General features: G+C 40.5%; 3 protein-coding genes across 7 annotated transcripts; all 3 read left to right on the top strand.

The window, feature by feature from the left end:
• Positions 1-45: 45 nt before the first annotated feature.
• On the top strand, positions 46-27,412 carry LOC143318982 (vascular cell adhesion protein 1-like). 5 transcript variants are annotated; one of them, XR_013077054.1, is made up of 7 exons: positions 113-246; positions 704-973; positions 1,168-1,503; positions 2,115-2,372; positions 2,995-3,088; positions 4,551-4,676; positions 5,303-5,427. XR_013077054.1 is itself a non-coding variant. In XM_076727531.1 (6 exons), exons 1-6 carry the CDS (start codon positions 177-179, stop codon positions 4,564-4,566), a joined length of 1,044 nt encoding a protein of 347 aa, XP_076583646.1. In that variant the 5' UTR covers positions 46-176; the 3' UTR covers positions 4,567-5,430. The 5 variants fall into 5 exon arrangements, 4 of the variants coding, with proteins under 4 accessions (XP_076583646.1, XP_076583644.1, XP_076583643.1 ...); XM_076727531.1 differs by having other exon boundaries at positions 46-246; positions 4,551-5,430; XM_076727529.1 differs by lacking the exons at positions 4,551-4,676; positions 5,303-5,427 and having other exon boundaries at positions 2,995-4,520.
• Positions 8,439-10,559, top strand: LOC143318984 (intercellular adhesion molecule 2-like). The gene is made up of 3 exons (XM_076727533.1): positions 8,439-8,571; positions 9,226-9,495; positions 9,663-10,559. The coding sequence occupies exons 1-3, from the start codon at positions 8,502-8,504 to the stop codon at positions 10,073-10,075; spliced, it is 753 nt and encodes a 250-aa protein (XP_076583648.1). The 5' UTR covers positions 8,439-8,501; the 3' UTR covers positions 10,076-10,559.
• LOC143318983 (intercellular adhesion molecule 2-like) lies at positions 15,486-20,377 on the top strand. The gene is made up of 4 exons (XM_076727532.1): positions 15,486-15,705; positions 16,515-16,784; positions 16,979-17,308; positions 18,066-20,377. Exons 1-4 carry the CDS (start codon positions 15,633-15,635, stop codon positions 18,209-18,211), a joined length of 819 nt encoding a protein of 272 aa, XP_076583647.1. The 5' UTR covers positions 15,486-15,632; the 3' UTR covers positions 18,212-20,377.

Raw genomic sequence — 27,412 nt, 5'->3', positions numbered from 1 at the left:
AACTACTCTTTGAAGACATGAACAAATGCAGAGAGGATGTGTGGTATGAAAACAGGCTGCACTACCAGCATTGTATGACTGCAATAGACAATCAGAAAAGAGTCGCTTTCTGAACCACCTTTGGGTTTCATGTTCAGCAATTGTTATTAGTCGTCTTACCAACAAAATAACTGAAGATGATGTTTTTCATGCCTGTGGCTGTTTGCTTGATGAGTTTTCTGCATGGCTGCGTTGCATCCAGTTGTGGTAAGTACACATCTGTACTTGACTTTGAAAGGACTTTCTGCTCTTTAATCTGTTTTATACGTATAATACATTTTTTTTTTTTCCCCATCCGGTTCCTTATTTTAAGCACGTTTCACTGTTTTGTGATTCTTTGGCTATTCTTCCTTCTGTATTAAGTATTTTGTGTGTTTAAGAATGTTTTGCTCTTGTAAAGTGCTGGACAAATCAAGTTATTATTCACTGTAATTATGTACAAAATATACAAAATAATTAGGCTACAAACGATATAAACACCTTAAAGCAATTGCTTATTATAGTCAGTGTGTTCATTTGCAGTTATACTCCCCATTGTCTAAAATGTATATATATTTATATATTTTGAATTGAACAAACAAAAGTGAAACTACAACAATAACAGCTCCGATCACTGTGTGGAATGACATGATGTTTAAAATCAGTATGAATGTCTGTGTTTCAGATGAAAAGTGTGCAGATAAACCTGTATTCACTCCATCCAGACTGGTGGTGAAGTTCGGTGACTCGAGCTCTGCCAGGTGCTCTGTATGTCAGCGTTGCCACAGCGAGGCATATGGTTTGGAAACATCTGTTGGAGTCCGAGCAAAAAATGGGACCATGGCTTCTTGGACAGTTGACACAATGACTGAATGGGACACATCTGCCATGTGTTATTATAACGACAAAGACACTGGCTGCCAGTGTTCCAGCACCCTGCCTGTAACTGTCTACCGTAAGTAAAACTGCTGGTGAACAAAACACTATTGCTAGTGATGGTTTCAAGGTTTATGATCAGAATGAGTGCTAAAGCGATGGAGTCACAGAACTGTTTTCAAATGTGCAGTCAAAGCAAATTATCCTCTTTGAGTGTCTGTCTCTATAGGTGTCTCTCAGCTTGTCTCTTTGTCTCCTTCCCTTTCTCCGCAGAGCCTCCACATAGTGTGTCCATCAACTTTGTTAACCACACTGGGCCGATGCGTGAGGGTCGTCAGTACACTCTGCGGTGTACAGTACAGGATGTTGCTCCTGTTGAAAACCTCATTGTGACCTTCTACAAAGGACAGACAGCACTGGGTCCACAGCAGTCCAAGAATAACACAAAGCAGAAGACACCAGTGACTGAGATCTTCACTTTAAACATCACCCCCAGAGACAAAGATGATGGAGTCCAATACTGGTGTGAAGCCAAGCTAGAACTGGGACCTGAAGGACCACAGCCCCCTCCAGTGGTGACTTCAGAAAACATCACTGCCACGGTCCTCTGTGAGTCTGATAACAATGAATCAACACACCTCAATTCTGCACTGAGCCAAGTCCCAAAACCATGTTGTCATTCAAAAATACCCTGCAGTGGCCAACAGACTAATGTTAGGTAACGTTAGTCATTGTGATAACAATCAACGCTAACCTTACCAAATTACTAGCTAGCTTTACATAGAGTTCACATCAAAGAAATGTATCATTAAGTTGAAATGACTGCTTATTTGTCACAAAACCTTGACCGAACACTAACGATAAGATTTGTTTCTCCCTAACCTGCATCTGACCCCACAGCCAGGTACAGCTAGCTGCGGCTAGCCGTGCCTGGTCCTAGCCACTGGCTGCAGCTGGAGCTCAGCCCTGCTGAAGAAAATAATACCTTTGGACAGAGCAAGGCAGTTTCCCTATGTTTCCAGTCATTATGCTAAGCTAAGATAACTGGCTGCTTGCTGAGCTTCTTATTTACTGTACAGACATGAGAATAGTACTAATCTTCTGATGATTGTGTGTTTACTTTCGTGTTTTTAAGTGTGCACTTGTTTTTTATTGCCATTAATTATTGACAGGTGTTGCATTTCTCTCTCTCTTCCCCTTCCTCGTCAATCAACACACAGATAAGCCTCGGCCACAGGGGTCATCACATCTCGATCCAGTCACCATCACAGAAGGAAGCTCTCTACACCTGAACTGCTCAGCTGGCGGAAACCCCAGCCCCTCATACACCTGGACGCTCCCGTCTGCCAGCTCTCCCCTCTCTGGTGACAGCGTCTTCACTATCAAACATGTAAAGACTGCAGATGCAGGGCAGTACACCTGCTCTGTCACCAACCCTGTGGGGACTGTCACTATGAAGTTCACCGTGGCTGTCCAAGGTGAGTTCAAACTTTTTATCCCTTCTTCCTTGACCTACATTAATCTCAGATTTAGCTCTTTAAAATCATGACAGCAGGAGTGGTTACCATCATCATCAACATCATCATCTGCAAATGTAGAGATTCATAATAATTCATATCATGGACTTAAAAAGCAAACTTTTCTTAATAGTTTAATTTCTAAATGTTAAATTCATCTTATAGTATGTGCTTTTTCTAATTTACCTTTTCATGAGCATTATGGAGCATCTTAGGAGCCTCAAAGCTGAGAAAAGGCAGTAAAAAGTATCACACAACTCAAAAATATAACTCAATGGACCAATAAATGTTGTTGTTTTTATTAATTAATTTTATTAATTTATTAATTTAATGGAGTGTGAAAAGAAATGCAAAGCTTTCTGCCATCCTTTCAACCGCCAATGATTAGTAAATTAAACTTAAATCACCATCTCATTTTTACTCACCTGGTAACCTTTTACTGCCTTTTGACCATTTCGGGCCTCCATAATACATTTGTCTTCAACACCATGAATGTAAATATGATAATGTGAAGATGTGCCATCATAATTTAAAGACGTTGATTGAAAGAATAAGCACAAATTAATTGTCTATCTGTTCATAGGTCTGGAGCCAACCTCAGCCACAGCCACCAGAACAACCACAACCAGGCAGGCAACAGTACAGAGCAGCAGCACCAGCAACAGACTGACTCACAGGTTCATAGTGTGTTTTATGCTTTTATTCTCTGCTCTGATTTGAGTTCAATCCCAGACAACGCAAGAGGATGTTTGCTTCTTGGACAGCAGCATGTAATATCTTTTCCACTAAAGCATATAATTGAGAAATAAAGGGTATTTATGGCGCCTCCCAGTGGTTGCATTAAAATACAACATGTAAATAATACGAAAGATGCTACTGTATAATCATATAAAACACATAGTGGCTTTGATTACACTGTTTTGTTTGTGTACATCAATTCATTGAGATGAAGGTTTTCATTTAAATGAATTGATATTTTTGACTAAAGATCAGACTGTAGGCATGAAGTTTCTAATGTGCACATACACAAACTATGCCAAGGCCTGTTAAAGCACTTTGATGCAATACTACTGATAATATTTTCAGTATTTATAAGAGGGGAAAAGTCATTTACAGTTTGCAGTTCACCCAATCTGCATGTCTTTGGATTAAGGAAGGATCTGGAACCTGGAGAAAACCAGCAAAAGAGTCTCGTTCTGGAGTGTGCAGGTGTTAAAAAGTGTATTGTGTATAACTGAACTATAAGTGCACAATTAATTTTCTTTATACAAACAATGGAAATATCAAAAAGTTGAGTAGAGTAGACATTGATCTGGAAAAAGGTCAATGATCGCCTACACTCCACCCAAATGCAGCTGTTCCTAACAGGAAGGAGTATTCTCAAAAGATAACATTCACTGTGAGGGTTACACAACTCAAGAATGTTTCAAGGGTCTGCTGGTTGGTTTGGTATCACAGAAAACAACGGAAAAATACAAGATTAACATTAGCATGGTCTCTACAAGAGTCAGCAGTGATGTAAAGAGTTGACCTTCAAGGCTCAGAGTCAGTGGAAGATGGTCCTTTAACAGACGGGAAGGAGCTGCTCAGCAGTCAGTCACACTGTAGCCTGTAGTAATGTAGTAATTTATAAAAAAAAAAATACCTACAGTACAGTACTTTTCTTTTACTCCACTACAATTCATAAGGAATGCTGTACTACATTTATTTTTTACTTTACTACTTTACAGTTTAAGATTAAGATTGCATATAAAACACAAGGTCTTATGCTGTAAAATATGTTGTACTGTTGTCAATAAAAGTACCCAACAGTGTGTAAAAGTGCTATTGTTGTGCATTCTGAATACTTCTGATAAAAAAGAAGCTAAAATAGGACAGTCTGAAAGGAAGGGGGGCGTGCTCTGCCAGGTGAGCGACCTGGCCTCCCGAAAGCAGCAGTGTTCAATCCTTTGCACCTCTGATCGACACCTCACAGCTGCTGACTGAGGGCGGCTGTTCTGCAGTAAAATAAAACGCTTTTAACACTTTAAAGAGACACAAAAGTTCAGTCATCTGCTGAAGATTTTGACACTTTGCTTTCTGATTGTGTTATTTTGTTGTGTGGATTTATGCTGATGAAGTGTTTTTCTCTCTCATCAGGACACGTGTGCATTAGTTTTAATGTATGAAGGCGCTGGGTTACTTGTTGATTTTGACGATTCTGGATGTTGGAGGCCTTGCTTTGCCCTTGAGGAGACTCGGCCCCTGAAGTGCTTTTATTATGAGGTAACCTAAGGACAGATAAAAAAAAAAAATAAGAGAAACAGGGAGGCTGCTGTGAAAAGAGGCTGCACTGCTCCCAAACTTTGAAGAAACGGAGGAGAATTAAAGTGCGCCACCTGACTTTAACAGACTAATCAGAAATGATGATTTTCCTGCTTTTATTTGTGTGTTTGGGGACTTTTCTGCGCGGCTTTCATGTGTCCAGCTGTGGTAAGTTACGTTTTCAATGCAAGATTTGTAATGAAGTATTTTTATATTGCAGTATTGCCACTTCTGCCTATGTTATGATTCTGAATATTTCTTCCTCCACTGTGCTGATTAGCTGATTCCTTGAAATGGAATGATGATGATGATCATGATGATGATGATCACTTGCACTTTAACAAGTGAACTGCAGTCACTGACCTCAGAGTAGAGCATCAGGCTCCAGAGAACGAGGATAATTTGAGTGATTGATTGATGGACAGAAAAGAGCGAACATCTAAGATAATAAATAATAAATAATGAAGACATGTTTAAGTAGAATATTAAAATAGCACAAAAAGGAGCAACATTCAGTCAAGTAAAAGGAGTAATAGAAACCATTTTGCACCAAACTGTTTTACATCTCTTTGATGTCTGTCTTGCAGATACAAACTGTGCAGATAAACTTGTGTTCAGGCCATCCAGACTGGTAGTTCAGTATGGTGACCCAGTCTCTGCCAGGTGCTCTGCATGCCAGCATGTTTGCCTCAGAGGTCCGACTGATTTGGATGTATCTGTTGGAATGACTAGACGAGATGGATCCATGATGTTGTGGAAGGTTCACAGCCTGACTGAATGGGACCCATCTGCAGTGTGCTACTATATTGATGATGATGGTAACCAGTGTTGTAGCACGCTGCCTGTAACTGTCTACCGTAAGTCATCTTGTTTTTGAGTATGAAATACTCCACTGTTTCATCATTCAGTCCATAATGAAAGATTAAGGCAGATATCTACCTGATGGGCTTTAGGTCATACTGTGTCTGTCCTTCTACTGCTCTCTGTTTTTCTCTCCAGAGCCTCCAGTTAACGTACACATCAGATTACTCGCTGACCCTTGGGAGATGTTTGAGGATCATCTGTACACTCTGCACTGTGAGGTGCAGGATGTTGCTCCTGTTGAAAACCTCATTGTGACTTTTTACAAAGGACAGAAAGTACTGAGTCAACAGCGGTCCAATTATAAAGAGAAGACATCAGTGACTGAACTCTTCACTTTCGACTTCAGGCCCCGTCTGGACGATGATGGAGCTGACTTGTGGTGTGATGCTAAGCTAGACCTGGGACCTGAAGGGCCACAGCCTCCTCCTGTGGTGATGTCAAAAAACATCACTACCACTGTGAAGATTTTGGAGCTCATCACTGCCAGCAGCACAACGATTCACAGCTTCGGTGTCTCCTTCATGCTTTTATTGTTTGCTCTGGTTTGAGGTCATTCTCAGGGTAAATGTATTTGTTTCTAGAACCATAACATAATAATAAACAGAAGCTAATTTCCTGTGTAGCTCATATCTGATATGATACAAATCAGTTCTTCAAATGTAAACACCTTCTGTTCTTCTGCAAGAATGAGCTCATGTTGACCAGAAAAAACAACCCTATAGGTCGACAATGCAAGCAGGTTATTATGACCCATATTTACTTTTAATGTTATACACTATTGTATAGGTGGTGACCTCTCCTGGTTGTGTACATTATTATGGGAGCAAAGGTGGGGTTGGTCAAACACACAGGACCGATGTAGCAGGCTTTGTTACATATCCTGACTTTCTGGGCTGTGGTTGATTGATCAATTGAAATGAGCAAAAGGTTCAGGATACGTGTCAAAACATCACATAATTTGAATGAATTCAAGTTTATTTTGATCTCTACATTTTCTACTTGTCATGGAGTATTTTCAGATTGTTGTATTGTTGCCTATTTCACTTAAATAAAGCATTTGTGCTTCCTCCAAAACTGTCCAGGTGGGATCCTGTTGCTGTGATTACTGATTATTTTAGTTTAGTTGTATTTTGTTTGGAAGAGAGAGAGAGAGAGACAGAGTGTGTCCTTGTATAAGGAACATCATGAGGACCAAAGCAAGTTTTTAACCATAGATTGAGGACAATTTTGGAAAATGAGGACAAACCACAATCACCCTTAGTCACAAACTGAGACCTGGAGGAACCGACAGGGCTCCATCCTGGATCTTTATGGTCAAAGGGGCACATACAAGGTCAATAAATTGGAAATGTATTCAGGAGTAAGGCTGTTTAAGGCCTTAAAAGTTAAACTCGTCATGATGTTGAATAACTTCACTAAAATGTAGCATGTACATAGAGAACAGAAGTGGGCCAAGAACTGAGCCTTGAGGGACACCACAATTCAGCTGAACTGTCAAGGAAGAGGAGTGACCCAGAGTGACAGGAACAGTTCTGTTGGAGAGGTATGTGCATGGTAAACTTAGAGCTGAGCCCCCGATGTCTACCAAAGTCTGCAAAGGATGTAAGAGGATACTGCGATCGACTGTGTCAAAGGCTGCACTTAAATCTAAAAGAACTCAAATCAAGCTGTTGCCTCTGTCTGCACTTTGCGGAAGGTCATTGGTAACCTTAACAAGTGCTGTCTCTGTACAGAGAAGTGCTCTAAAACCAGAGTGGAAGCTGTTAAAAACACTATCATTATTCATAAAAGATATCAGTTGGGATGAAATTACTTTCTGCTGAACGGTAGATTGAAAAAAGAGGCAGAATTGAGATTGGTCAATGGTTATTCAAAGGCACGGGTTCAAAATTGTTTTTTTAGCAGTGGGTGAACAGATTGTGAAGATTGTGGTTATTTCTAGATAATCTTAAATCCTTGCTGTCTGATACATTAATATTTGGCTTTTAAGGCAATTATGTATTATTTCAGACTTGTTGAACTTCCATTGTCCTTCAGATTTTCTGCAGAGTCTCTTAAGGCCTCGAGTGTAATCATTCAGTCAGAGAAGCTTATTTTTTCATTTTCTGGTTTTAAATGGTCCAATTTGGTCGAGGACTTGGCAGTGGAAAGGCGACACTATGAAACATCATCAGACACACCCTGAGTTCTTTAACAAGTCATTGTTTGTCCATGTGGTGAAGTCCCAACACTTCCCAACTCAGACCTCATCTCATCTCCAGTGACCCGTTTGAACCATTTCCATCTGGTTTCTACAGCACAGCACAGAAACGGCCCATCTCACAAACAGACAAGAGTTCATCAACATGAACAGCTGCACCTCCTCCTCTGCTCCTCTTGTAACAAGGCACCCCCAGTGTTCAGTGCTTGGTCCTCTCCTGCTCATTATACATGTTTTTTTTGTTTGTTTTTTTTAAATTGTTCTTATTATATTATTCTCTATATTATTAATTTAAATGGGTTTTTTTTGCATTTGATGTTTGATGTGCTGTTTAAATAAAGTTTGATTGATTCATATTAAATATTTTGGCAGTAAAAAAAAAAATTGCATTTTTTTCTTAACCTTTATTGATAGGACAGTCTGAGAGGAAGGGGGCGCGCTCTGCCAGGTGAGCTACCTGGCCTCCCAAAAGCAGCAGTTTTCAATCCTTTGCTCCTCAGATCGACCTCTCACAGCTGCTTTTGACGGTTCTGGATGTTGGAGGCTGTGCTTTATCGAAGAGACTCGGCCCCTTAAGTGCCTTTATTATGAGGTAACCTGAGGACAGATAAAAATGAGGGAAACAGGGGGGCTGCTGTGAAAAGGGGCTGCACTGCTCCCAAACTTTGAAGAAATGGAGGAGAATTAAAGTGCGCCACCTGACTTTGACAGACTAATCAGAAATGATGTTTTTCCTGCTTTTATTTGTGTGTTTGGGGACTTTTCTGCGCGGCTTTCATGTGTCCAGCTGTGGTAAGTTAAAAACGTTAATATAAGTGTTTCTAATGTTACCATCCCTTTATTAAAAGGTTATTGTTGACAGATCTTACTTCTTAATAATAATAACAACTATCCAATTATATAATAATGTAAAACCTACAGTTGCGTTTTTTTTAGCATCATGAGGTTTTTTTTTTCTTTTACTTTCAACACTTAAAGCGCATCTTGCTTTTTATACTTTTGTACTTCTACTTAAGTTACATGCAAATTTTGTAATGGAGTATTTTTATATTGCAGTATTGCTACTTTTGCCTTTGTTAAGGTTTTGAATATTTCTTCCTCCACTGTTGCTGATAAGGTGATTTCTTGAGATGGAATGATGATGATGATGATGATGATGATGATGATGATGATGATTAAATTCAGTCATTCATCACTTGTATTTTGATAAGTGAACTGCAGTCACTGACTTCAGAGTGGAGCATCAGGCTCTAGACTAGGCCAAGATAGCGTGAATGATTGATTGATGGACAGGAAAGAGCGAACATCTAAGTTAAAATAATGAAGACATGTTTAAGTAGAATGTTGAAGCAGTGGATAAATAAGCAACATTCAGTCTAGTAAAAGGAGAAACAGAAACCATTTTGCAGCAAGCTGTTCAACATCTCTTCAATGTCTGTCTTGCAGATGCAAACTGTGCAGAAAAACCTGTGTTCAGCCCATCCAGACTGGTAGTTCAGTATGGTGACCCAGTCTCTGCCAGCTGCTCTGGATGCCGGCATGCTTGCCTCAGAGGTCCAACTGATTTAGAAGTATCTGCTGGAGTGACGAGGCAAAATGGATCCATGATACTGTGGACGGTTGACAATGTGACTGAATGGGACACATCTGCAGTGTGTTACTATACTGATGATGATGGTAACCAGTGTTGTAGCAAGCTGCCTGTAACTGTCTACCGTAAGTCATCTTGTTATTGAGTATGAAACACTCCAACTGTTTCATCATTCAGTCCATAATCAGAGTGAGGGATGAGGCATGTTAGAAAGATTAAGGCAGATATCCACCTGAAGGACTTTAGATCTTACTGTGTTTTTCTTTCTGCATCTCTCTGTTTGTCTCTCCAGAGCCTCCAGATGTTGTGACCATCAGCTTTCACCGAACCGCTGGGCCGATGTTTGTCGGTAGTTATTACACTCTGCAATGTGAGGTGCAGAATGTTGCTCCTGTTGAAAACCTCATTGTGACCTTCTACAAAGGACAGGAAGTACTGAGTCAACAGCAGTCCAATAATAAAGAGAAGGCACCAGTGACCGAAGTCTTCACTTTCGACTTCAGGCCCCGTGAAGATGATGATGGAGCTCACTTGCGGTGTGAGGCCAAGCTAGAACTGGGACCTGAAGGACCACAGCCTCTTCCCGTGGTGATGTCACAAAACATTACTATCACTGTGTACAGTATTGTGCACATGCGTCAAAGCGGCGCAGTGGTTCACACAGTCAACACGTTCCTCATGCTTTTATTGCTTTCTCTGGTTTGAGGTCATTCTCTGAGTAATTTAGGGGCAGTTTGTTTCCAGAACTATAACACGAAAATAAACAGAAGCTAATATAGCTCATATCTGATATCTTTATAAATCAGCCTTGTTAGGTGTCAACCTCTATCGGTCGTTGTAATTATGACGGGAGCAAATGTGGGTTGGATGGATGGGTCAACAAACACAGGACTGATGTGGTAGTAGGCTTAGATACACTTAAAATCTGACTCACTTAAAACCATTTTAATCTTAACCAGGGTTTAAACCTGTTCCACTTTGAGTCCATCACACCTTTCTGGGCGCTGGTTGATTGATTGGCTGAAGTGAGCAGAAAAAGTAGGACAAGTATCAAACCATCATTTAATTAGAATGTATGCAAGTCTTTTTTGGTCCATGCATTTAATACTTGTGATGGAGCACATTTACATTGCTGTATTATTTTACTTAAATAAAGCATCTGTGCTTCTTCCAAAACTATCTCGGAGGAAGTTCAGAGTTATGGACAAGGATCCTGTTGTTATTGTTGTTGTTGTTTTACTTTGTTTGGACAAGTGAGGAAGAGAGAAAGAGTGTGTGTGTGGGTGTATGTGAAATGGATCAAACACAAGCAGACAGTTCCTGCTCTCTCTTCAGCTTGTGAGTCTACAGCGGAGGCAGGAAGTGAAAACCAGCTCTGGTGTGTAAGTGTCGCACTCTCCTGAAGGCCAGGAGGAATGGGTTACCAACATGAAACAGCTGCCAAACCTGCTGCTGAACGCAGCTTCTGATCTGAAGAACGCTAGAAAAGTCTGCACAGCTGTACCAACAGACCTGCAGGACAAGCAGGAGCAGTTGATGCCTGCTGGAGTGATATTATTACAGGATCCAGTTGTGGACACACAGCTGTTATCTAGTCCTGACAAGCACACAGAGCTCTCTTCTCTGCGTTTAAGGCTGCCTCCTGCAGATCATGGAAAGATGTCCAGGCCAGAGTTTTCATCACAGGTACAGGAGGACTTACCAGGAGGTTTGCACTGCGGCATTTTCAGAGGTGTACAAGGCTGAACAGAGGCTCAGCGGAGAGCACCGTCGCCTCACAACCTCACAACCATGTAGACAGGGTCTGCTCGGGGTGCTCTGATTTCCTCCCAGTTTGGACAATAAAGAGGTTTGATTGTGTTTTAGAATGTCTGAAGCACCTTTTCTTAAATTAGTTATAAGGCAGACAATGTGTGTGTACCATGAGACACAAACACACACACTCAAGCAGGCTGTGAACACATCCTTATCAGTGCTCCTCAGGATAAATATATGGACTAATAAATAGGCTGAACACTGTAATACTTTCTGAGGATAAACCACAAACAGTCAATGTGTGGTGAGATTCTTGGTCTTGTTCTAAGGTGTTTTCCTGGAGCGGCAGCTGGAGTCTCAGAGGAAACTGTTTCCTCCGGATAGTTGAGCCAAAAAGAGCACCGGGGCAACTACCACAACACAAATGAATCACTGTCGATAAATGGTTGAAATCCCTGCTCACAAGCTCACAGGAGAGACTGACAGCTGTGAAGCTCTCGCTTTACGCACAGCTGGTTCAGTGTTGGACAGCCAAGAGGATAGATGTAAACAAAGTCCTGTGTGTCCTGGCTACAGTCTGTTGAAATGTGAAGAGCTCAGCTCAGAAGTAAACACACATGGAGAGACTGAATGTCTGAATGTCTGTCTTACAGATGAAAACAGTGCAGATAAACCCACGTTGACTCTGTGGAGGTCTCGAAAATTTCATGGACGTTAACAGAACGGCTGATTGGGACACATCTGCATTGTGCTATTATGATCATTTTACTGATGCTGTGGGATTGATAAAGGATCTTTTATCTTATTACCAGTGGCTGTAACTATCAGGAAATTTGGTGTTGAGTATAAAACCGATCCTAGGGATGGTTTAATCGTTTATAATCTAAAGCTATGCTGTTGTTTGCAGCCTCTGTCTTACTGTGTGTGTGTGTGTGTGTGTGTGTGTGTGTGTGTGTGTGTGTGAGTGTGTCTCTCTACATCTCTCTCTGTTGGTTTCCACAGAGACTCCTGATTATGTGTCCATCAGCTTTGCAGTGCACAGCACAGAAAGTTGCTCCCGGTGAAAACTTCATTGTGACCTTCTACAGAGGACAGGCAGCACTGGGCCAACTGGAGTCCAAGAATAACACAGAGAAGAAGAAACCAGTGACTGGAGATCTTCATTTTGAACATCAGCTTCCGCAAAGAAGATGATGGAGTCCAGCAATGAAGAGGAGCAGAGCTGGAACTGGGACCTGAAGGACAACACCACCCTCCAGTGGTGATGTCAAAAAACATTACAGCCACTATACACTGAGAGTCTCAACACGCCACAATTTAGCAGCATAAAATAAATGTATAATTAAGTTTGCATGACTGCTAAGGTGTCAAGATCTTTCACCTGATAGAAGCCCGCTGCTATGAGTCCAGCTTGTTTCAGTGTCTAACCTGCATGCATCCTTATGGTCCCAGCCACTGGCTATAGCTACCAGGGGCGTAGGACTGGCGGACAAAACTAGACTAAGTATACATGTTTGGAGGATCCACAACATACTAGAATGAATAGCCGTGGATGTGGGGAGGAGCCTTTTGAGATAACTGGCCACTAGCTGAGCTTCATATTTACTGTACAGTCTTGAGTGTGGTTGTACAGAGAGGAAGTGAATCAGTGTATTTCTGTCAAACTACTCCTTTGATGGCCATCTGTTTGCTTCTGGATTTTTAGTTGTGCATTTGTTTGCTGTTTGCATTAATTACTTACAGGTGTTGCATTTCTCTCTCCTCACCTTCTCCTCCTCGTCAGTCAGTCAACACACAGATTAGCCTCAGCTACACTGTGGGGACTATTGTGGTTGTCCAAGGTGAGTTCAACCTTTTTTTCCTTTCTTACACTAAACCTCTGACTGGACTCGATCTACAAACATGACAGCAGAAGTTGTTGTACAGTTTGGTTTTGAGTATGCTGCTAGCTCCTTCTACTTTTCCAGTCGACGGGGGGGGTGTTATAAAAGCATGAAAATGTCTGGTGTGTGCCCAGTAGCCACATGTTAATTTGACAATTTCAGCAGTAAAATGTTGCAGTTGTTTGTCATAATGTCGACTACGTTGTTTCCTCTAGAGGTCAAATCAGGATCTCAGTCTAGGCAGCACATTTTATAAAAGCAAGGCCAGCAGGGGTTGGCGTCTCGACTACAGGAGCTTTTGTGATGTTTAACTGATGTGCTATCAGCACAAAGAAAACCCCAGCAGGGGATTGCTGCAGCGCAGTGGTTCCACCCAATCCCACCAGCACTCCTTCACTATCTATTTCCTCTTCCCACTGATGTCTGGTTGGCAGCAGCACTCTTTTGTGTAGAGATCTATTTCCAGGGGGCAATGATGAGTCAAGGCAGGTGTAGCCAACTGCTGCTGTGGCGTGTGTGTGACTTAAGATGCTGTGACCATATACAGTATAGAGTTTGAAGAGAGGGCAAGTACACACAAATGTAGGGGAAAAGGGAAAAGAAATAAAGATGATGAGTGTGCTAAACCCTTATCTAGAGAGAGAGCGTGTGTGTATGTGTGTGTATCACTCTTTTACTTCAGGGTGTAAGCAGCAGCCCACACACACCAGATCAAGCCAATGTGACGACCACACCCCTCACAGAAATTTGCTTGCGGGCAGCCACTGTTTCTAACAATCACTTAGTCCCGTAAATGGCTCTTGGTTTCCCCTCAGACCACGCTCCTCGTCATGCGCTGATGTGTGAGAGACAGATGGAAGGTGTCATGAGTGCAGGGGAATTTTCAGAGTTTCTGCGATACCCAAGTTCTCACACTGGTGCGTTCAGTCTCTATCATAGCTGTGAATTTCGTGGTGAGCCAGTGGATTTGCCCAATGCACTTTAATGCAAATTTGTATGTGTCTAATTTTTCCTCATTGCTCTGACTACTTTTGTTGATAATGGACTTGGAAACTTGACTAGAAAGGCCTTCTATAAATTACCACAGGTTTTATTCCACAGTGTTTCATATATGTCCTATGAGTTATATCTGCGTCTCCCACCTCAATCAATTATATATCTGTCTCTCCTAATATGCCCACGCTCTTCCTTCTTTTTCTTAATTCTATGTACTCCCTCTTCTCAATTTAACAGCAGTTTTACTGTTTGTGATGAAATGCATGAAAATGAAATGAAATGAACCAGTCTTACAGCAAAAACAGCACACACAACAAACCAACACAAAATCGTCACACTGAGTCGCCCACTCAGCCATTCGGTCTTTTTCTCACACACACAAAAGTTCAGCAGAAAATAGCAGAGGGTCTGGACCGGGACAGAATCACATCCTCCCTAAACAGGGAATACATACAGGAGCTTTGACTACACCCTTCTGTTACAACAGTTTCATAAACAAAACAGAAATATCATCTCATCCTTTCCGAACACAGACTAACAAAAAATTCTACTAGTTAGAATATCAGCAATCTATGTTTTCCTATATTGATTAACATATTGTTATGTAAGGTTTTGGATTCAAACCTCACAGTATCCTTCCATATGATGCTACTCTGCCCAGATTGTTACCCTTTCATTCCCTTACTTCACATCTTGTTCTCGTGTATATGTACTGTAAACACACATATTCTCACCGTAAATCGAAAATTGCTGCACCATAGACTGTATAAAACATGGATGTGGTCTGGACGACACCCACAGGTTTTTGAGGAGCCGTCGTGAAGCTAAGTGACAGTGGCTCTGACCACCAAACTCCTGGCTAATCCAAGTATGAGCAAAGAGGTGGAGCAAGGGTGGAGCATGAGATATTTTTTGGTACCAGGCTGTAAACATGTTTATTTCTGCTGTAAAGTTGGGTACTTTATATGGGGGTCTATGGGGATTTGTAGCCAGTGTCCATTTGAGAAATTGCAGTTTTTGGCTTCACTTTTCCGCCCCAGAGGTTCCAATACTTACCCCAGCCTAAAATCTCAGCACAGTGCAGAGCTGTAGCAGAGCTGAGATGCTGTGGCTTCATACGGTGTCAAGGCTCTTAGTAACTCATTTCAGTACTGCTCAGGATAGATTTTGGGCAACCAAATGACACTGCATTGCCCCCGGTCCACGACTGCGCTCTCTACAAACTCTTTCCCCTCCATTACTCTCTCCACACCGCAAACCATAAGTGATGAGCAATGTTTTCCTCTGCTTTTTGTCATTTGGTGCCACTGGTCGGCAAGTGTCACTGATTGTGACCATGGAAACATGGCTCTTAGTCAATTAAAACGCTATCTCTGTCAAACTTTGTCATTCGCAGTCTCATAATCTCACAGTAAAAATGAAGACTGGTCTATCACTCCAGACCAGCCCCTGAAATACTGCTGGGTCTGACGATAAGCTATGTTTTGAGGTAAATTGAGGCCATCAGATACACAATGCAAGTACAGCGTTTGCTGTGAAAAGAGACTGCCCGACTTTCTGACCATTTTTACATTCAATGATTTTGACTCCAGACTGCTTTATTTACTTTGCAAGAATAATTGGAAATTATGTTTTTTCGTTTCATACTTGTAATTGTGTCTTTGGGGACTTTTCTGCACGACTTACGTGTATCCAGTTGTGGTAAGTAGTTAAAAAGCATTAAAATCTTTTTTTTTTTTTTTTTAATGTCACCATTCCTGTATTAAAAATGTTATTGTTGTTTTACGTAGACAGATCTTACCATTACATACTGCTTGGCGCTTTTTGTCACTGGCTCTGCTGTTGACACAGTGGAGGATTTATTCAACTGCTGTATACAAATTGGTGGCACTTATACTTAAGAATTCCCATTTTATGCTACTTTACTTCCACTCCACAACAATTCATAAGGGCATACCAACAGGATTCAGTTTTATTAATAAAACTAGCCAACAGTGTATAAACTAGTTAAAATGAGCTCCATCTCAACCAGCTGCAATTTAAAAATGTTGCTTATATTTAATGTGTCAGTAATAATAATAAAATAATATATGATAATATTACACCTATAGATGCTATTTTTCTGCCCTATGAGTTCTTTTACTTTTAATACTTAAAGTACATTTTTGTATCCATAAAATAATTATACTACTTTTATCTTGTTTAAGGTTTTGAATATTTCTTCCTCCACTGTACTGATTAACTGATTTCTTGAAATGGAAAGATGACGATGATTAAATTCAGTCATTCATCACTTGTATTTTGATAAGTGAACTGCAGTCACTGACCTCAGAGTGGGGCATCAGGATCAAGAGATGGACAGAAAAGAGTGAACATCTAAGTTAAAATAATGAAGACATGTTTAAGTAGAATGTAAAATAAGCAGATAAGCTAAATTTAGTCAAGTGAAAGAAAAATGGAAACCATTTTGCACCAAGCTGTTTTACATCCCTTTGATGTCTGTCTTGCAGATACAAACTGTGCAGATAAACCTGTGTTCAGCCCATCCAGACTGGTAGTCCAGTATGGCGACCCAGCCTCTGCCAGGTGCTTTGTGTGCCAGCATGCTTGCCTCAGCAATCCAAGTGGTTTGGAAGCATCTGATGGACAGACTCAATCCAATGGAACCATAATACTGTGGACAGTTGACAGTATGACTGAATGGGACACATCTGTAGTGTGCTACTATAATCATGATGAGGGTTACCAGTGTTGTAGCAAGCTGCCTGTAACTGTCTACCGTAAGTAAACTTGTTTTTGAGTATGAAATACTCTGTTTCATTATTCAGTCCATAATCAGAGTGAGTGATGAAGCATGTTAGAAAGATTAAGGCAGATATCCACCTGAAGGACTTCAGGCTCTATTATAGGTTAATGTAATAATTTCAAATTTTTCCATATGTGCGTCTGTCTCCATATCTGTTTGTGTCTCCAGAGCCTCCACATAATGTGTCCATCAGCTTTGTTAACCACACTGGGCCGATGCTTGAGGGTCATCAGTACACGCTGCAGTGTACAGTACAGGATGTTGCTCCTGCTGAAAACCTCATTGTGACCTTCTACAAAGGACAGACAGCACTGGGTCCACAGCAGTCCAACAATAAAGAGAGGACACCAGTGACTGAGATCTTCACTTTAAACATCACCCCCAGAAAGGAAGATGTTGGAATTCAGTACTGGTGTGAAGCCAAGCTGGAGCTGGGACCTGAAGGACCACAGTCCCCTCCAGTGGTGATGTCAGAAAACATCATCGCCACAGTCTACTGTGAGTTTGACAACAAAATAACCAAGGCTTGACAATGATTTAATATTATTCTTTCTTAACTGTAATTGAATTGTATCATTATAATATGACAATATTTTGTCATAGTTTGACATTTCTGGAAATATGCCAGTTATCGATGCCTCTCTCGTCTGTACAGAGGATCGTATTACAGGCAGGAGCTGATGAATTAGCATAAAGATTGGAAAACTGGGAAACAGCTGGAGTAGCTTTATCTAAGGGTGATAAAATCTGTCTGCTAACACTCTCTCTAAATAAAGTCTCTAAATAACACGTTATATCTAATTGCTTTAATTTGCTCAAAAAAGCAAGCTGTAAATCTTCTGCCATCTGGGAGGGGTATTCATCTTTTCATCTTACTCTCTGCAAGAAAAGCGAATAAGTATCTCCCAAATGGTGCTTTTTGTTTGCCGTGTGTGAAGAGATTTCTGCCATAATACACAGAAGTGGAACACAGTTTTGATGAAATATTTTACATGTCATTGTGCATACATTTGCCATATAGAGATACAGTATATGCTGATATTGAACATTACTGTTAAGCCATATTGCCAAAGCTATAACATCAGCACCCCCCATAAACCTGCTGATTAAAAATAATGCACTAGACCAAGAAGTCTACCACTGCCTCACTGTCATCAGACCACTGGACAGAAACAAGCGTATAACAGTGTATGTTTCCTCTTAATGTACTGTATACCTCCATTAATGGACCACTTGTTTACTTCTTTGCCTACAGATCATCCGCCAGTTCAACATCTAATTCCCATCCCTGTAATGGCCATTGTAGCAGTATCTGCGCTGGTTTTGATCATCGCCATGTTCCTCCTCTTCTTTTTCTGTCTCAGAACCAGAACCAGGACTGTGGCTACTATTGAAGATTAGGACTGAGGCTGATTCTGAAGTAGTAATAGTAGTAGTGCTGTTCTTAAATTTAACTTTAAACCTTTTGACCATTTCTTGCAAACTGCTCAAGTGTTCAATAAGGTATTTTGCTTAAAAATGCAGTTTTAAACGTAGACATGTTTCCTGATTTATCTCAGGAAATATATGATATTTTTTACGTGTGTGTATATATATGATCTGTCAACACCAGCTTTGAATATTTGTCACTTTTCAATATTCAACAAATGCATTTCGATTGGTACTCAGGATGTCTTGAGATTTGATATCCAGTCTTAGAAAGAAACTACTCAGACTTTTTCCTCCACAATTTCATATCTGGAAATGTCCAGAAGGCATAGATACACCATGAACTACATAAAGCTACCACCATGAACTACTTTTATAATAAGTTAGTTAATGCGTTATATTTGTGTTTTATTTCCTTCAGTCCTTCAGTTAAGATTACCATCAAAGCATAACTGGCGTGCATTTACATAATCCTCCAAGCCCATTTCCTCTCATTGAAAAGTTGAGAGGAAAAAAAATACACCCAACTCTGACAGAAAATAAACAGGACTTTGCTCTCGTACCTCACTTTTAAAGCATAACCTTCAATAATGTATAATAATATATAATGATATTATCAATAAGCACATTCACATCATTACTTCTACTTAACAGGCAAAAACTGAGGTATTTTCAACTTGTAACACAGTGTCTTTATTCGGACGGCCACTGGGAGGCGCCAGGCCATAATATTTATGTGAAAATGATCTGGTTTTTACAGACTGCTCAATTTCCCAGCCTGATAGTCCATAATCTGAGAACAGTGTGATAGTCCATAATCTGAGAACAGTGTGATAGTCCATAATCTGAGAACCGTGTGATAGTCCATAATCTGAGAACAGTGTGATAGTCCATAATCTGAGAACAGTGTGATAGTCCATAACCTGAGAACAGTGTGATAGTCCATAATCTAAGAACAGTGTGCCCCCCCCCCCCCCCCCCCAACACCTAAGGGGTTACTCAAGCTCAAGCTCAACTTCTGCTAACTAAATTAACCCCTGATGATGTGCATTTCCTGTTTTTTTTTTTTTTTTTTTTTTTTTTTTTAATTCTACGTTTCTGTTTTTCACTTCTCCTATTTTGCAGAACTGGAAAACTTCTAAATAATTTCCAGATACGTCAGTGCATTTCACAGCGTGGGGGGGGTGGCAGAATGTGGACACAAAGTTCAAGTACATGACTTCATTTTTCTGAGTAATTGTTATCTGAAGACATCCATAGATTTTGCCTAGAGGCCTAAATTGAAATAAAATTATATCAAATTTGTTACTTCCATTTCAATAATGGTAAATTGGAATAAAATGTATGAAATATGGAAAGATAAAACGTATTCATACTAAGTTTAACACTGACTTCAAACATAGAGATGTATTTCATGTTAATATTTTGTTAACACGTGACTCCGAGATCATATTTCACATGAATCTGAGGAGTCAAATACCTACAGCCCTGTCCTGTTTCAGCCTGTCTCTGTGTATGTTATGTGTCACACTGTTATAGCCCTCCTGCTCAGAGTATATCATTACTGTGAACTGTCTTACTGCTTACTTACTTTGGACAGGTTTGTTTTGCAGCTGCCTGTTGTCCAAATGTTTCCTGAACTAGGCCTATTAATCTACTGTATTTATGTGTATTACTATGGATATCTCCTGCTTTAATTTGCACTAATGTAGTTTCGTTTACACTGTGACCATGTTGCTCTTACTGTTAGTGTGAATAAGTGCTCTTACTGTGGAGGAACAGTTCTACTTTCTGAGAAATTCACTGATCCGCTTTTTTGAGTTTGGTGCTAAGATTGGTATCACTATGTATGCTAATGGAGCAAACGTTACTCAGCCAGTTATCTTAGGGGATACAAAAGTGAGCTGCTCGCCTTGCTCTGTTGAAAGGTAACTGTAAACCATTACCTCTAAAGCTCACCAATTAACACAATATATCCCTTTGTTTAATACATATAGGTACTTAATTGTAAAAACAACACAAAAATAAAGCTACAGACAGCAGCCAGTTAGCTTAGCAGATATAGGTGGAAACAGCTAGCGTTTCTCTGTTACCACATTACTTTGTGTTGGTTTAACAAATAAAAATACCAAAGTGTAAAAACAATGCTTAAAATAAAGATACAACCAGCAGCTGGTTAGCTTATGGTAGCATAAAAACTTGAATCAGGGGGAAACAGCTAGCCTGGCTCTACTCAAAGGTAATAACATCTATCTTCCAGCACCTCTAAAGATCACTTAACACATATCTAATCTGGCTATACATCTTAGCCGTGCCACAATATGTTCTTTCTTGTGCTTTTTTTTTTTTTTTTTTTTTTTGTAAAGCCTAAATACAGATATAACATGTTAATTAGTGAGCCGTCTGGGTGCTGCAAATTTTGTTATGTTTGGCCAACGCCAAGCTAGCAGTTTCCCGTGTCCATTCTTTATGCTAAGTTAGCCTAACTGTTACTAGCTGTAGGCTAACTTCATTGCTAGCACACAGAGGAGAGCGGTGTCCTCTCCACTCAGCTTGAAAGTCAATGAGTGCATTTCCCAAAATGTCAAACTATTCTTTTAACATGTTGGATTGACATGTTTCCTGGACGTAGGCTATATATAAAACAAAGCAATGGCACAATTTTTAATGAATGACTTCATGTCTGACCGCTAAAGCATCAGGAAGTGATTTATTAACTTAAGGCATGAGGGGAACTTACTATTTATAAAGGGCGGTTTATTAGAAGGTGTTCCTGGTAAGGGTGGCATTCATATGGTATTTAATCACAGCTGACTTAGTGTTTTCCGCTCTGGTTGTGTCACTCTGCTGCTCTTCTCCTAACACCAAACGCCATTAAAATATCTGGCTTTCTGATGTGGAGGCCTGGCTTCCTCTGATATATCTATAGCTCTATAGATCTATACAGGCAGACAGGGTACAGGTGAATAAAAGTTCTTCAGTCTCAAGAGTTGGAGGCTTCTACCTACTGGAGAGAGGAAGGGCTCTCAGGAAAGAGAAAAGGGAAGTCTGTTTCCGGAACATTGAATTCCTCCACCAACATCCACGTAGAGAAGCTGGCCTTCCTAAACGTACACGTCTGTTGTGTGTGTGTGTGTGTGTGTGTGTGTGTGTGTGTGTGTGTATAGTCCATCTATAGGCTGACATGTTTTAGTATATACGTGTGGGGCATCTTTAGTTCAGTGGGTCATTGAAAGTTGATGCAGGAACATGTGTGAGTCACCCTCTGATGAGACTACCGGAATTTCCCAAAGGTCTTCGGAAATCCTCCCCAGATTAGTTTCAATTTCACATCTTACTAGAAACAGCGTGACTGTCACAGAGTCAGTCACTGAAGCGTCAGTGTGTACTCCGCTTCCACAGCTCCGCCCGACCTCTCACAAAGCCTCAACGGGATTATACGGATCTTACTTTCGATTTCTCTGTGGTCAAACGTGTCTCGCCCGGCTCCTCGATTTTTGGGAATAATGATTTTCGGACACATATTTTTGGCTGTTTCTTTGATTAACATTCTGCACGACTTCCGCGTGTCCAGCTGTGGTAAGTTTTCGGCATCTGCTTCGATCTGCAACCAGTTAACAGTCCGTCTTTGACGGCGGTGTGTAGCTTCGTGTTTTGTTTTGTTTTTTTGGATACATTTTTCGCTTGAGTTTCATCAGATTGAGTGAAAATTGTGATTTATTGCTGCACTTACATCCTTAAGGTTCCATTATTAATGTTTTTTCATATAAATTTGTCGGTCCCAATTACTATTTCATTATTGTTTACTGTGTACTGCATAATTGTAAATAATATATTTTATAGCTTGTGTTGTATTGTGTGTATGCTGTACTTTAGTACAGTACAGTGTACAAAACATCTTTCTTTTCTCACATTATGAATATTACTCTTAACATTTCAAACTGTACAGCATGCTGTGGTAGTACTGCGCGTGCTATGGCCTTGTCAATAAAACTATGAACTCAACGTGGAATAAAGCAAAGCTTTCACAGTGTCGATGGTTTCACCACTGACGCCTTGTTAGTCTCCTACAGTCAGTTCTAAAAGTTAATATGTAGAATTCAGCATTCAGTAGTGGTTAAAAAACCTATTTGAACTGTTGAAATCACTGGAGACCAGTCCTGGACCTTACCATTGAATAAGTTAACCCATAATGTTATTGATTTATTCAGTGATTGACTGGAAATGTAGAAGTAGACAACATATATGATTAGAAAAACTGCATAATGTAAATTAATCTATTTTTGGTGAGTATTTTTTCTGGAAAATTTTGCGATTGTGCATGTGCGAAATAACATAACCTTAACATAACTGCTATTGTTTTGTTTACAGACCACTTCAGATGGCCTAGCAACACACCTCTCTAGTAATTAAGGGGAGACTAGATATTCTGTTTAGGAAAAATAGAAATACATTGCATAAATAAACCAAAACACTGTTATAGTAAAGGACAGTATATAGCAGTAAAGTGACTTTCGTTTGTGTGTGAATTTACAGTTTTTGATGCTTTAATAGTGTATCTGATGACTATTTTACATCAAGCTGTTTAAAGTTACAACATTTAATGTTTGTGTTTCAGATGAAAAGTGTGCAGATGAACCTGTATTCACTCCATCCAGACTGGTGGTGAAGTTTGGTAGCTCGAGCTCTGCCAGGTGCTCTGTATGTCAGCATTGCCACAGCGAGGCATATGGTTTGGAAACATCTGTGGGAGTCCGAACAAAAAATGGGACCATGGTTTCTTGGACAGTTGACACAATGACTGAATGGGACACATCTGCCATGTGTTATTATAACGACGAAGACACTGGCTGCCAGTGTTCCAGCACCCTGCCTGTAACTGTCTACCGTAAGTAAAACCACTGGTGAACAAAACACTATTCCTAGTGATGGTTTCAAGGTTTATGATCAGAATGAGTGCTAAAGCGATGGAGTCACAGAACTGTTTTCAAATGTGCAGTCAAAGCAAATTATCCTCTTTGAGTGTCTGTCTCTATAGGTGTCTCTCAGCTTGTCTCTTTGTCTCCTTCCCTTTCTCCGCAGAGCCTCCACATAGTGTGTCCATCAACTTTGTTAACCACACTGGGCCGATGCGTGAGGGTCGTCAGTACACTCTGCGGTGTACAGTACAGGATGTTGCTCCTGTTGAAAACCTCACTGTGACCTTCTACAAAGGACAGACAGCACTGGGTCCACAGCAGTCCAAGAATAACACAGATCAGAAGACACCAGTGACTGAGATCTTCACTTTAAACATCACCCCCAGAGACAAAGATGATGGAGTCCAGTGCTGGTGTGAAGCCAAGCTAGAACTGGGACCTGAAGGACCACAGCCCCCTCCAGTGGTGACTTCAGAAAACATCACTGCCACGGTCCTCTGTGAGTCTGATAACAATGAATCAACACACCTTGACACCCTTGTTTTACCATTTTTGCCTCTTTTTCAGTGACCGCAGAGCTTTATAATGTTTTTTATCTCAATGTTTTGGTTTTACGGCCTGCAGTTTGCTGTTTTGGATCACTCTCACAGCTGTCATCAGCACATTTTCAGTGAAAAAGCTCTAAAGAGTCAGATATGTCTCTCAGGAGTTTGTAGAGAGTAAATATTGCATTCAAATCCCTTAGGTGGCCACTCCAAGCAAGACGTGGAGATACAAACTATCAAGGCTCTATCAACTACAAGGGATAGTCTGGGTTTTCTGTTTCCACAGGGTACTCATCAATAGTTGTGTACTAAATACTGTAGATGGGGGTTAGCATGCCCACAGTTTGGAGAAGCAGACAGGTGCACCAGCACAGAAGCTGAGCAATGTACTGCTGTGGAAATCTAAAAAAAAGGTCCAAATAAAATAAATCAGTTTAGTGAACACCATATTTTGAATACTTTCACGGCTTTGTCTTGCCATCAGACAGCCCTTTCCTTTGGCACTGAATTTTCTCAACCATCAACAACACTGGCGCTGATCCAGACCACTGCTAAATAAGCCTGATAGACGTTTGCTGACAAGCACTGCTGCCCTCAGCCATCAGGTAATATAACACTAAATACCTGCAAATAATACCAAACAACCAGTAAAGAAACAGCTGGTTCTCCAGAGTACACAGGAGAAGGACCAGGGTGGACCAGAGAATACAGAACAGTGTCTCCTGTGTCCTGTTCTCTCCACAGTCAACGGCATTTCATTCTTGCTGCTGTCATAATCACTTGTTTGTTGTCTCTCACCCTGCAGCACATACACTGTTCATGTCTGACATATGTTTCAGAAAAATGTGCTTAAATCAAAACATGCCACATTACCATGCAAGGCACAGCTGCACTTATGTGTAGGAGTGCGGAGCATGAGAAGGTTAAGAAAATAAAGTGCCAAAGGAAAGGGCTGTCTGACAGTAAGATGAAGCACTGAAAATACTCAAAATATTGCATAGACTTAAACTGATATTGATTTTTTTTTGGTGTTTGCAGTGTAATTGTGAGCATTTAGCTGAAAGCCCCATTGTGTTTAAATACAGTCTCCCTGGTGCTGACTTCCCTGACTGAGCTAACGCTTCACTGTTTGTTACTGATGATGTGTATATAAACATCAATCTGCGAAGTGACTATTAACTACAGTTCCTCCTGTGAATAAATGGAGTGGATTTAAAGTTGAAGCATTTTCCTCTTACATGTTTTGGAGCAGAGTTATGTAGTATTAGAAACTGAAAGTGAAATACAAAAGCCTGTCTTGGCCAGTCCTGTGGTGGAACTTACTGGGTACTTTCCACCACTGCTCTTCTGCATTGTTTTGTCTGTCAGCATCGGTGGATGATGTTTAAATTTCAAAATTGTTCCCATTTTTCTGTAATGACGTGTTTTTCTTCCTTACCCTCTCAACACACAGATAAGCCTCAGCTGATGACTTCATCACATCCTGATCGGATTGTCATCACTGAGGGAAACCCTCTACAACTGAATTGCACAGCTGTGGGAAACCCCAGCCCCTCATACACCTGGTCGATCCCATCAAATGGGCTTCCCACCACCAATAGCAGCATTCTCACTATCAACTCTATAAAAACTACGGATAAAGGGCAGTACACCTGCACCATCACAAACGACGTGGAAGCCCTCACCGTGACGTTTAACGTGGATGTCAAAGGTGAGTTATGAGTTTCATTATGTTCAGTCTTCAGAGCTATTGTTGCTGCAGAGTGAGATACTGAAGTTGACCATAGTGATGCTTTCAGTCAGTTTTCTCACCACCAGAGAGGAAGTTCATTGTGGCTATTGTGGTATTTCAGTGATCTGATGCAGAATGTTCTCTGTTCCTCTTGTCTTTACCCCGACCCCTTCACCCAACCCTCTGCAGCCAACTACATCGTATACATTATAGCTGGGATAATAATAGCTGCTGCTGTGTTTGCCGTCATAGTGGCTTTCCTGTACGTCCGTTACTACAAGCACAACAAAATGGGAAAGTACAACCTGAAGGACGTTTTCCGTTTTCATACTCAACACTCTGCCGTGCCCACTGCAGAGTGAGTCTGTTGGAAAGGCGTGACAAGTACAGTCTGGAGCTGCTGCTTTGCCATCACCTGCTGTTAAGAGTTTAAGTAGGGGTTGGTACGGGGCTTAGAAGGCCAAGGCATCGACCATGAACCACAATGTCCTCAGTTTCAGTCTGGCCTGGGTCTTTTGTTGCACCTCTCTCCCTCATTTCCTGTCATTTCTCTACTGATGCTATCTGTTGACATGAAATGCCCAAAATAATATGTAAAAAAAAAAAAAAAAAAGAGTTAAAGTCTCAACTTGTGTAACCTCCGCACTGAATGGAACTAGCGCCTTCTCTTAAAACAAAGTGCTGTGTTTGCAGAAGCTTCGGTTTAGCACAACTGTTTTTTCACCTGACCCCAGCTGCTGTAGAATTCACATTGTATCTGACGTTTATGACGTACCTGCACACCATACGGTCAAACTACGGTTTGAGGCCATAGACTGAAGTGTAATACTGTTTAAGGAGAGATATATACAGCTCAGATCATTTCATTACTACAAAACATGTAAATATTTATCTATGTAAAGAGTAAGTAGGGTTATTCTATATTTTTCTTGTTGTCAGCATGTCCCATAAAAAAGCTAAAACATGTAAGTCTGTCTGTAAGTCTTACTCTGTATCACTCAGTCCTAAGACCATTCGTTCCTACTGAAGACTTAAAGCAGGACACAAATATATAAAAATGGTCAGGAATTTCCTAAAACAGCTGGACACTGTAAATATTAGCAAACATTATTCAACAGAAGTTAAAACAATGGATTTGGTGAGTATTTGTGGCAGCAGGATGGTGTATGTGCGATTGATCCATTAACTGCAGTGACATTGTTCATCCTAATGAAGGACCATCGGTGCAAAGGTGTGACACACATGAGGGGGGTTTTAATGGTTTTGCGGTGTTGGGAAAAACAAAGCAGAAACCACCTGAGGACCCACTTCAGTTTGTAATTATGGTTTTGTTCTTGTGCTATATAAATATATGTTATCTGCAGTGGAGATTGTCTGATAAGATATGAATTTGTATTTAATAAACAAAGGCTATCAATGTAAACTGAAATATATGAGACTCAAATGTTAAAGTAGTTTATGAATAAAGAAGTTTATATTGATGTCACCACTTTTCTGACTTTCTTTGCAATTAGTGAAACAATAAATTAAAACGAGCTGAAACCAATTTTATTTTTGTCATTAGCTAATAAAACTGAATCCGTGATAATAAGTCCATACGATGCAGTCCCTGAAACCTCCAGTGTAGCTATTGCTCAAGCGAACATGCTGTTTTACTGTTTCTCCCACATGTATTTTGGTTGTGCTACTGCAAAGAACTTTATTTAGAGTTGCTCTACATATGAAGTTTGATGTTAGTGTGGGAAAGTTCTCCCATTGAATTACACCGCTATGTGTTAAATACTGATCCTGACCTCACTGTGACCCACAGCTACCAATCAAGTAACAGTTATTGTGTGCCTGTATTGTTCGAGTACATCTCTGTGTGTATGTTTGTGTGTCTCAATTCATACAAGCAAAAACTGTATGTTCTTGAACTTCAATGCGGAAATATAAGCTTTGACTGTGTTTTTAAAAAATGTGAATAAATGATAACACT

Source organism: Chaetodon auriga, chromosome 4 (genome assembly GCF_051107435.1).
Source record: "Chaetodon auriga isolate fChaAug3 chromosome 4, fChaAug3.hap1, whole genome shotgun sequence".
Taxonomy (NCBI): Eukaryota; Metazoa; Chordata; class Actinopteri; order Chaetodontiformes; family Chaetodontidae; genus Chaetodon; species Chaetodon auriga.
This window is presented reverse-complemented; position numbering and strand designations above follow the sequence as displayed.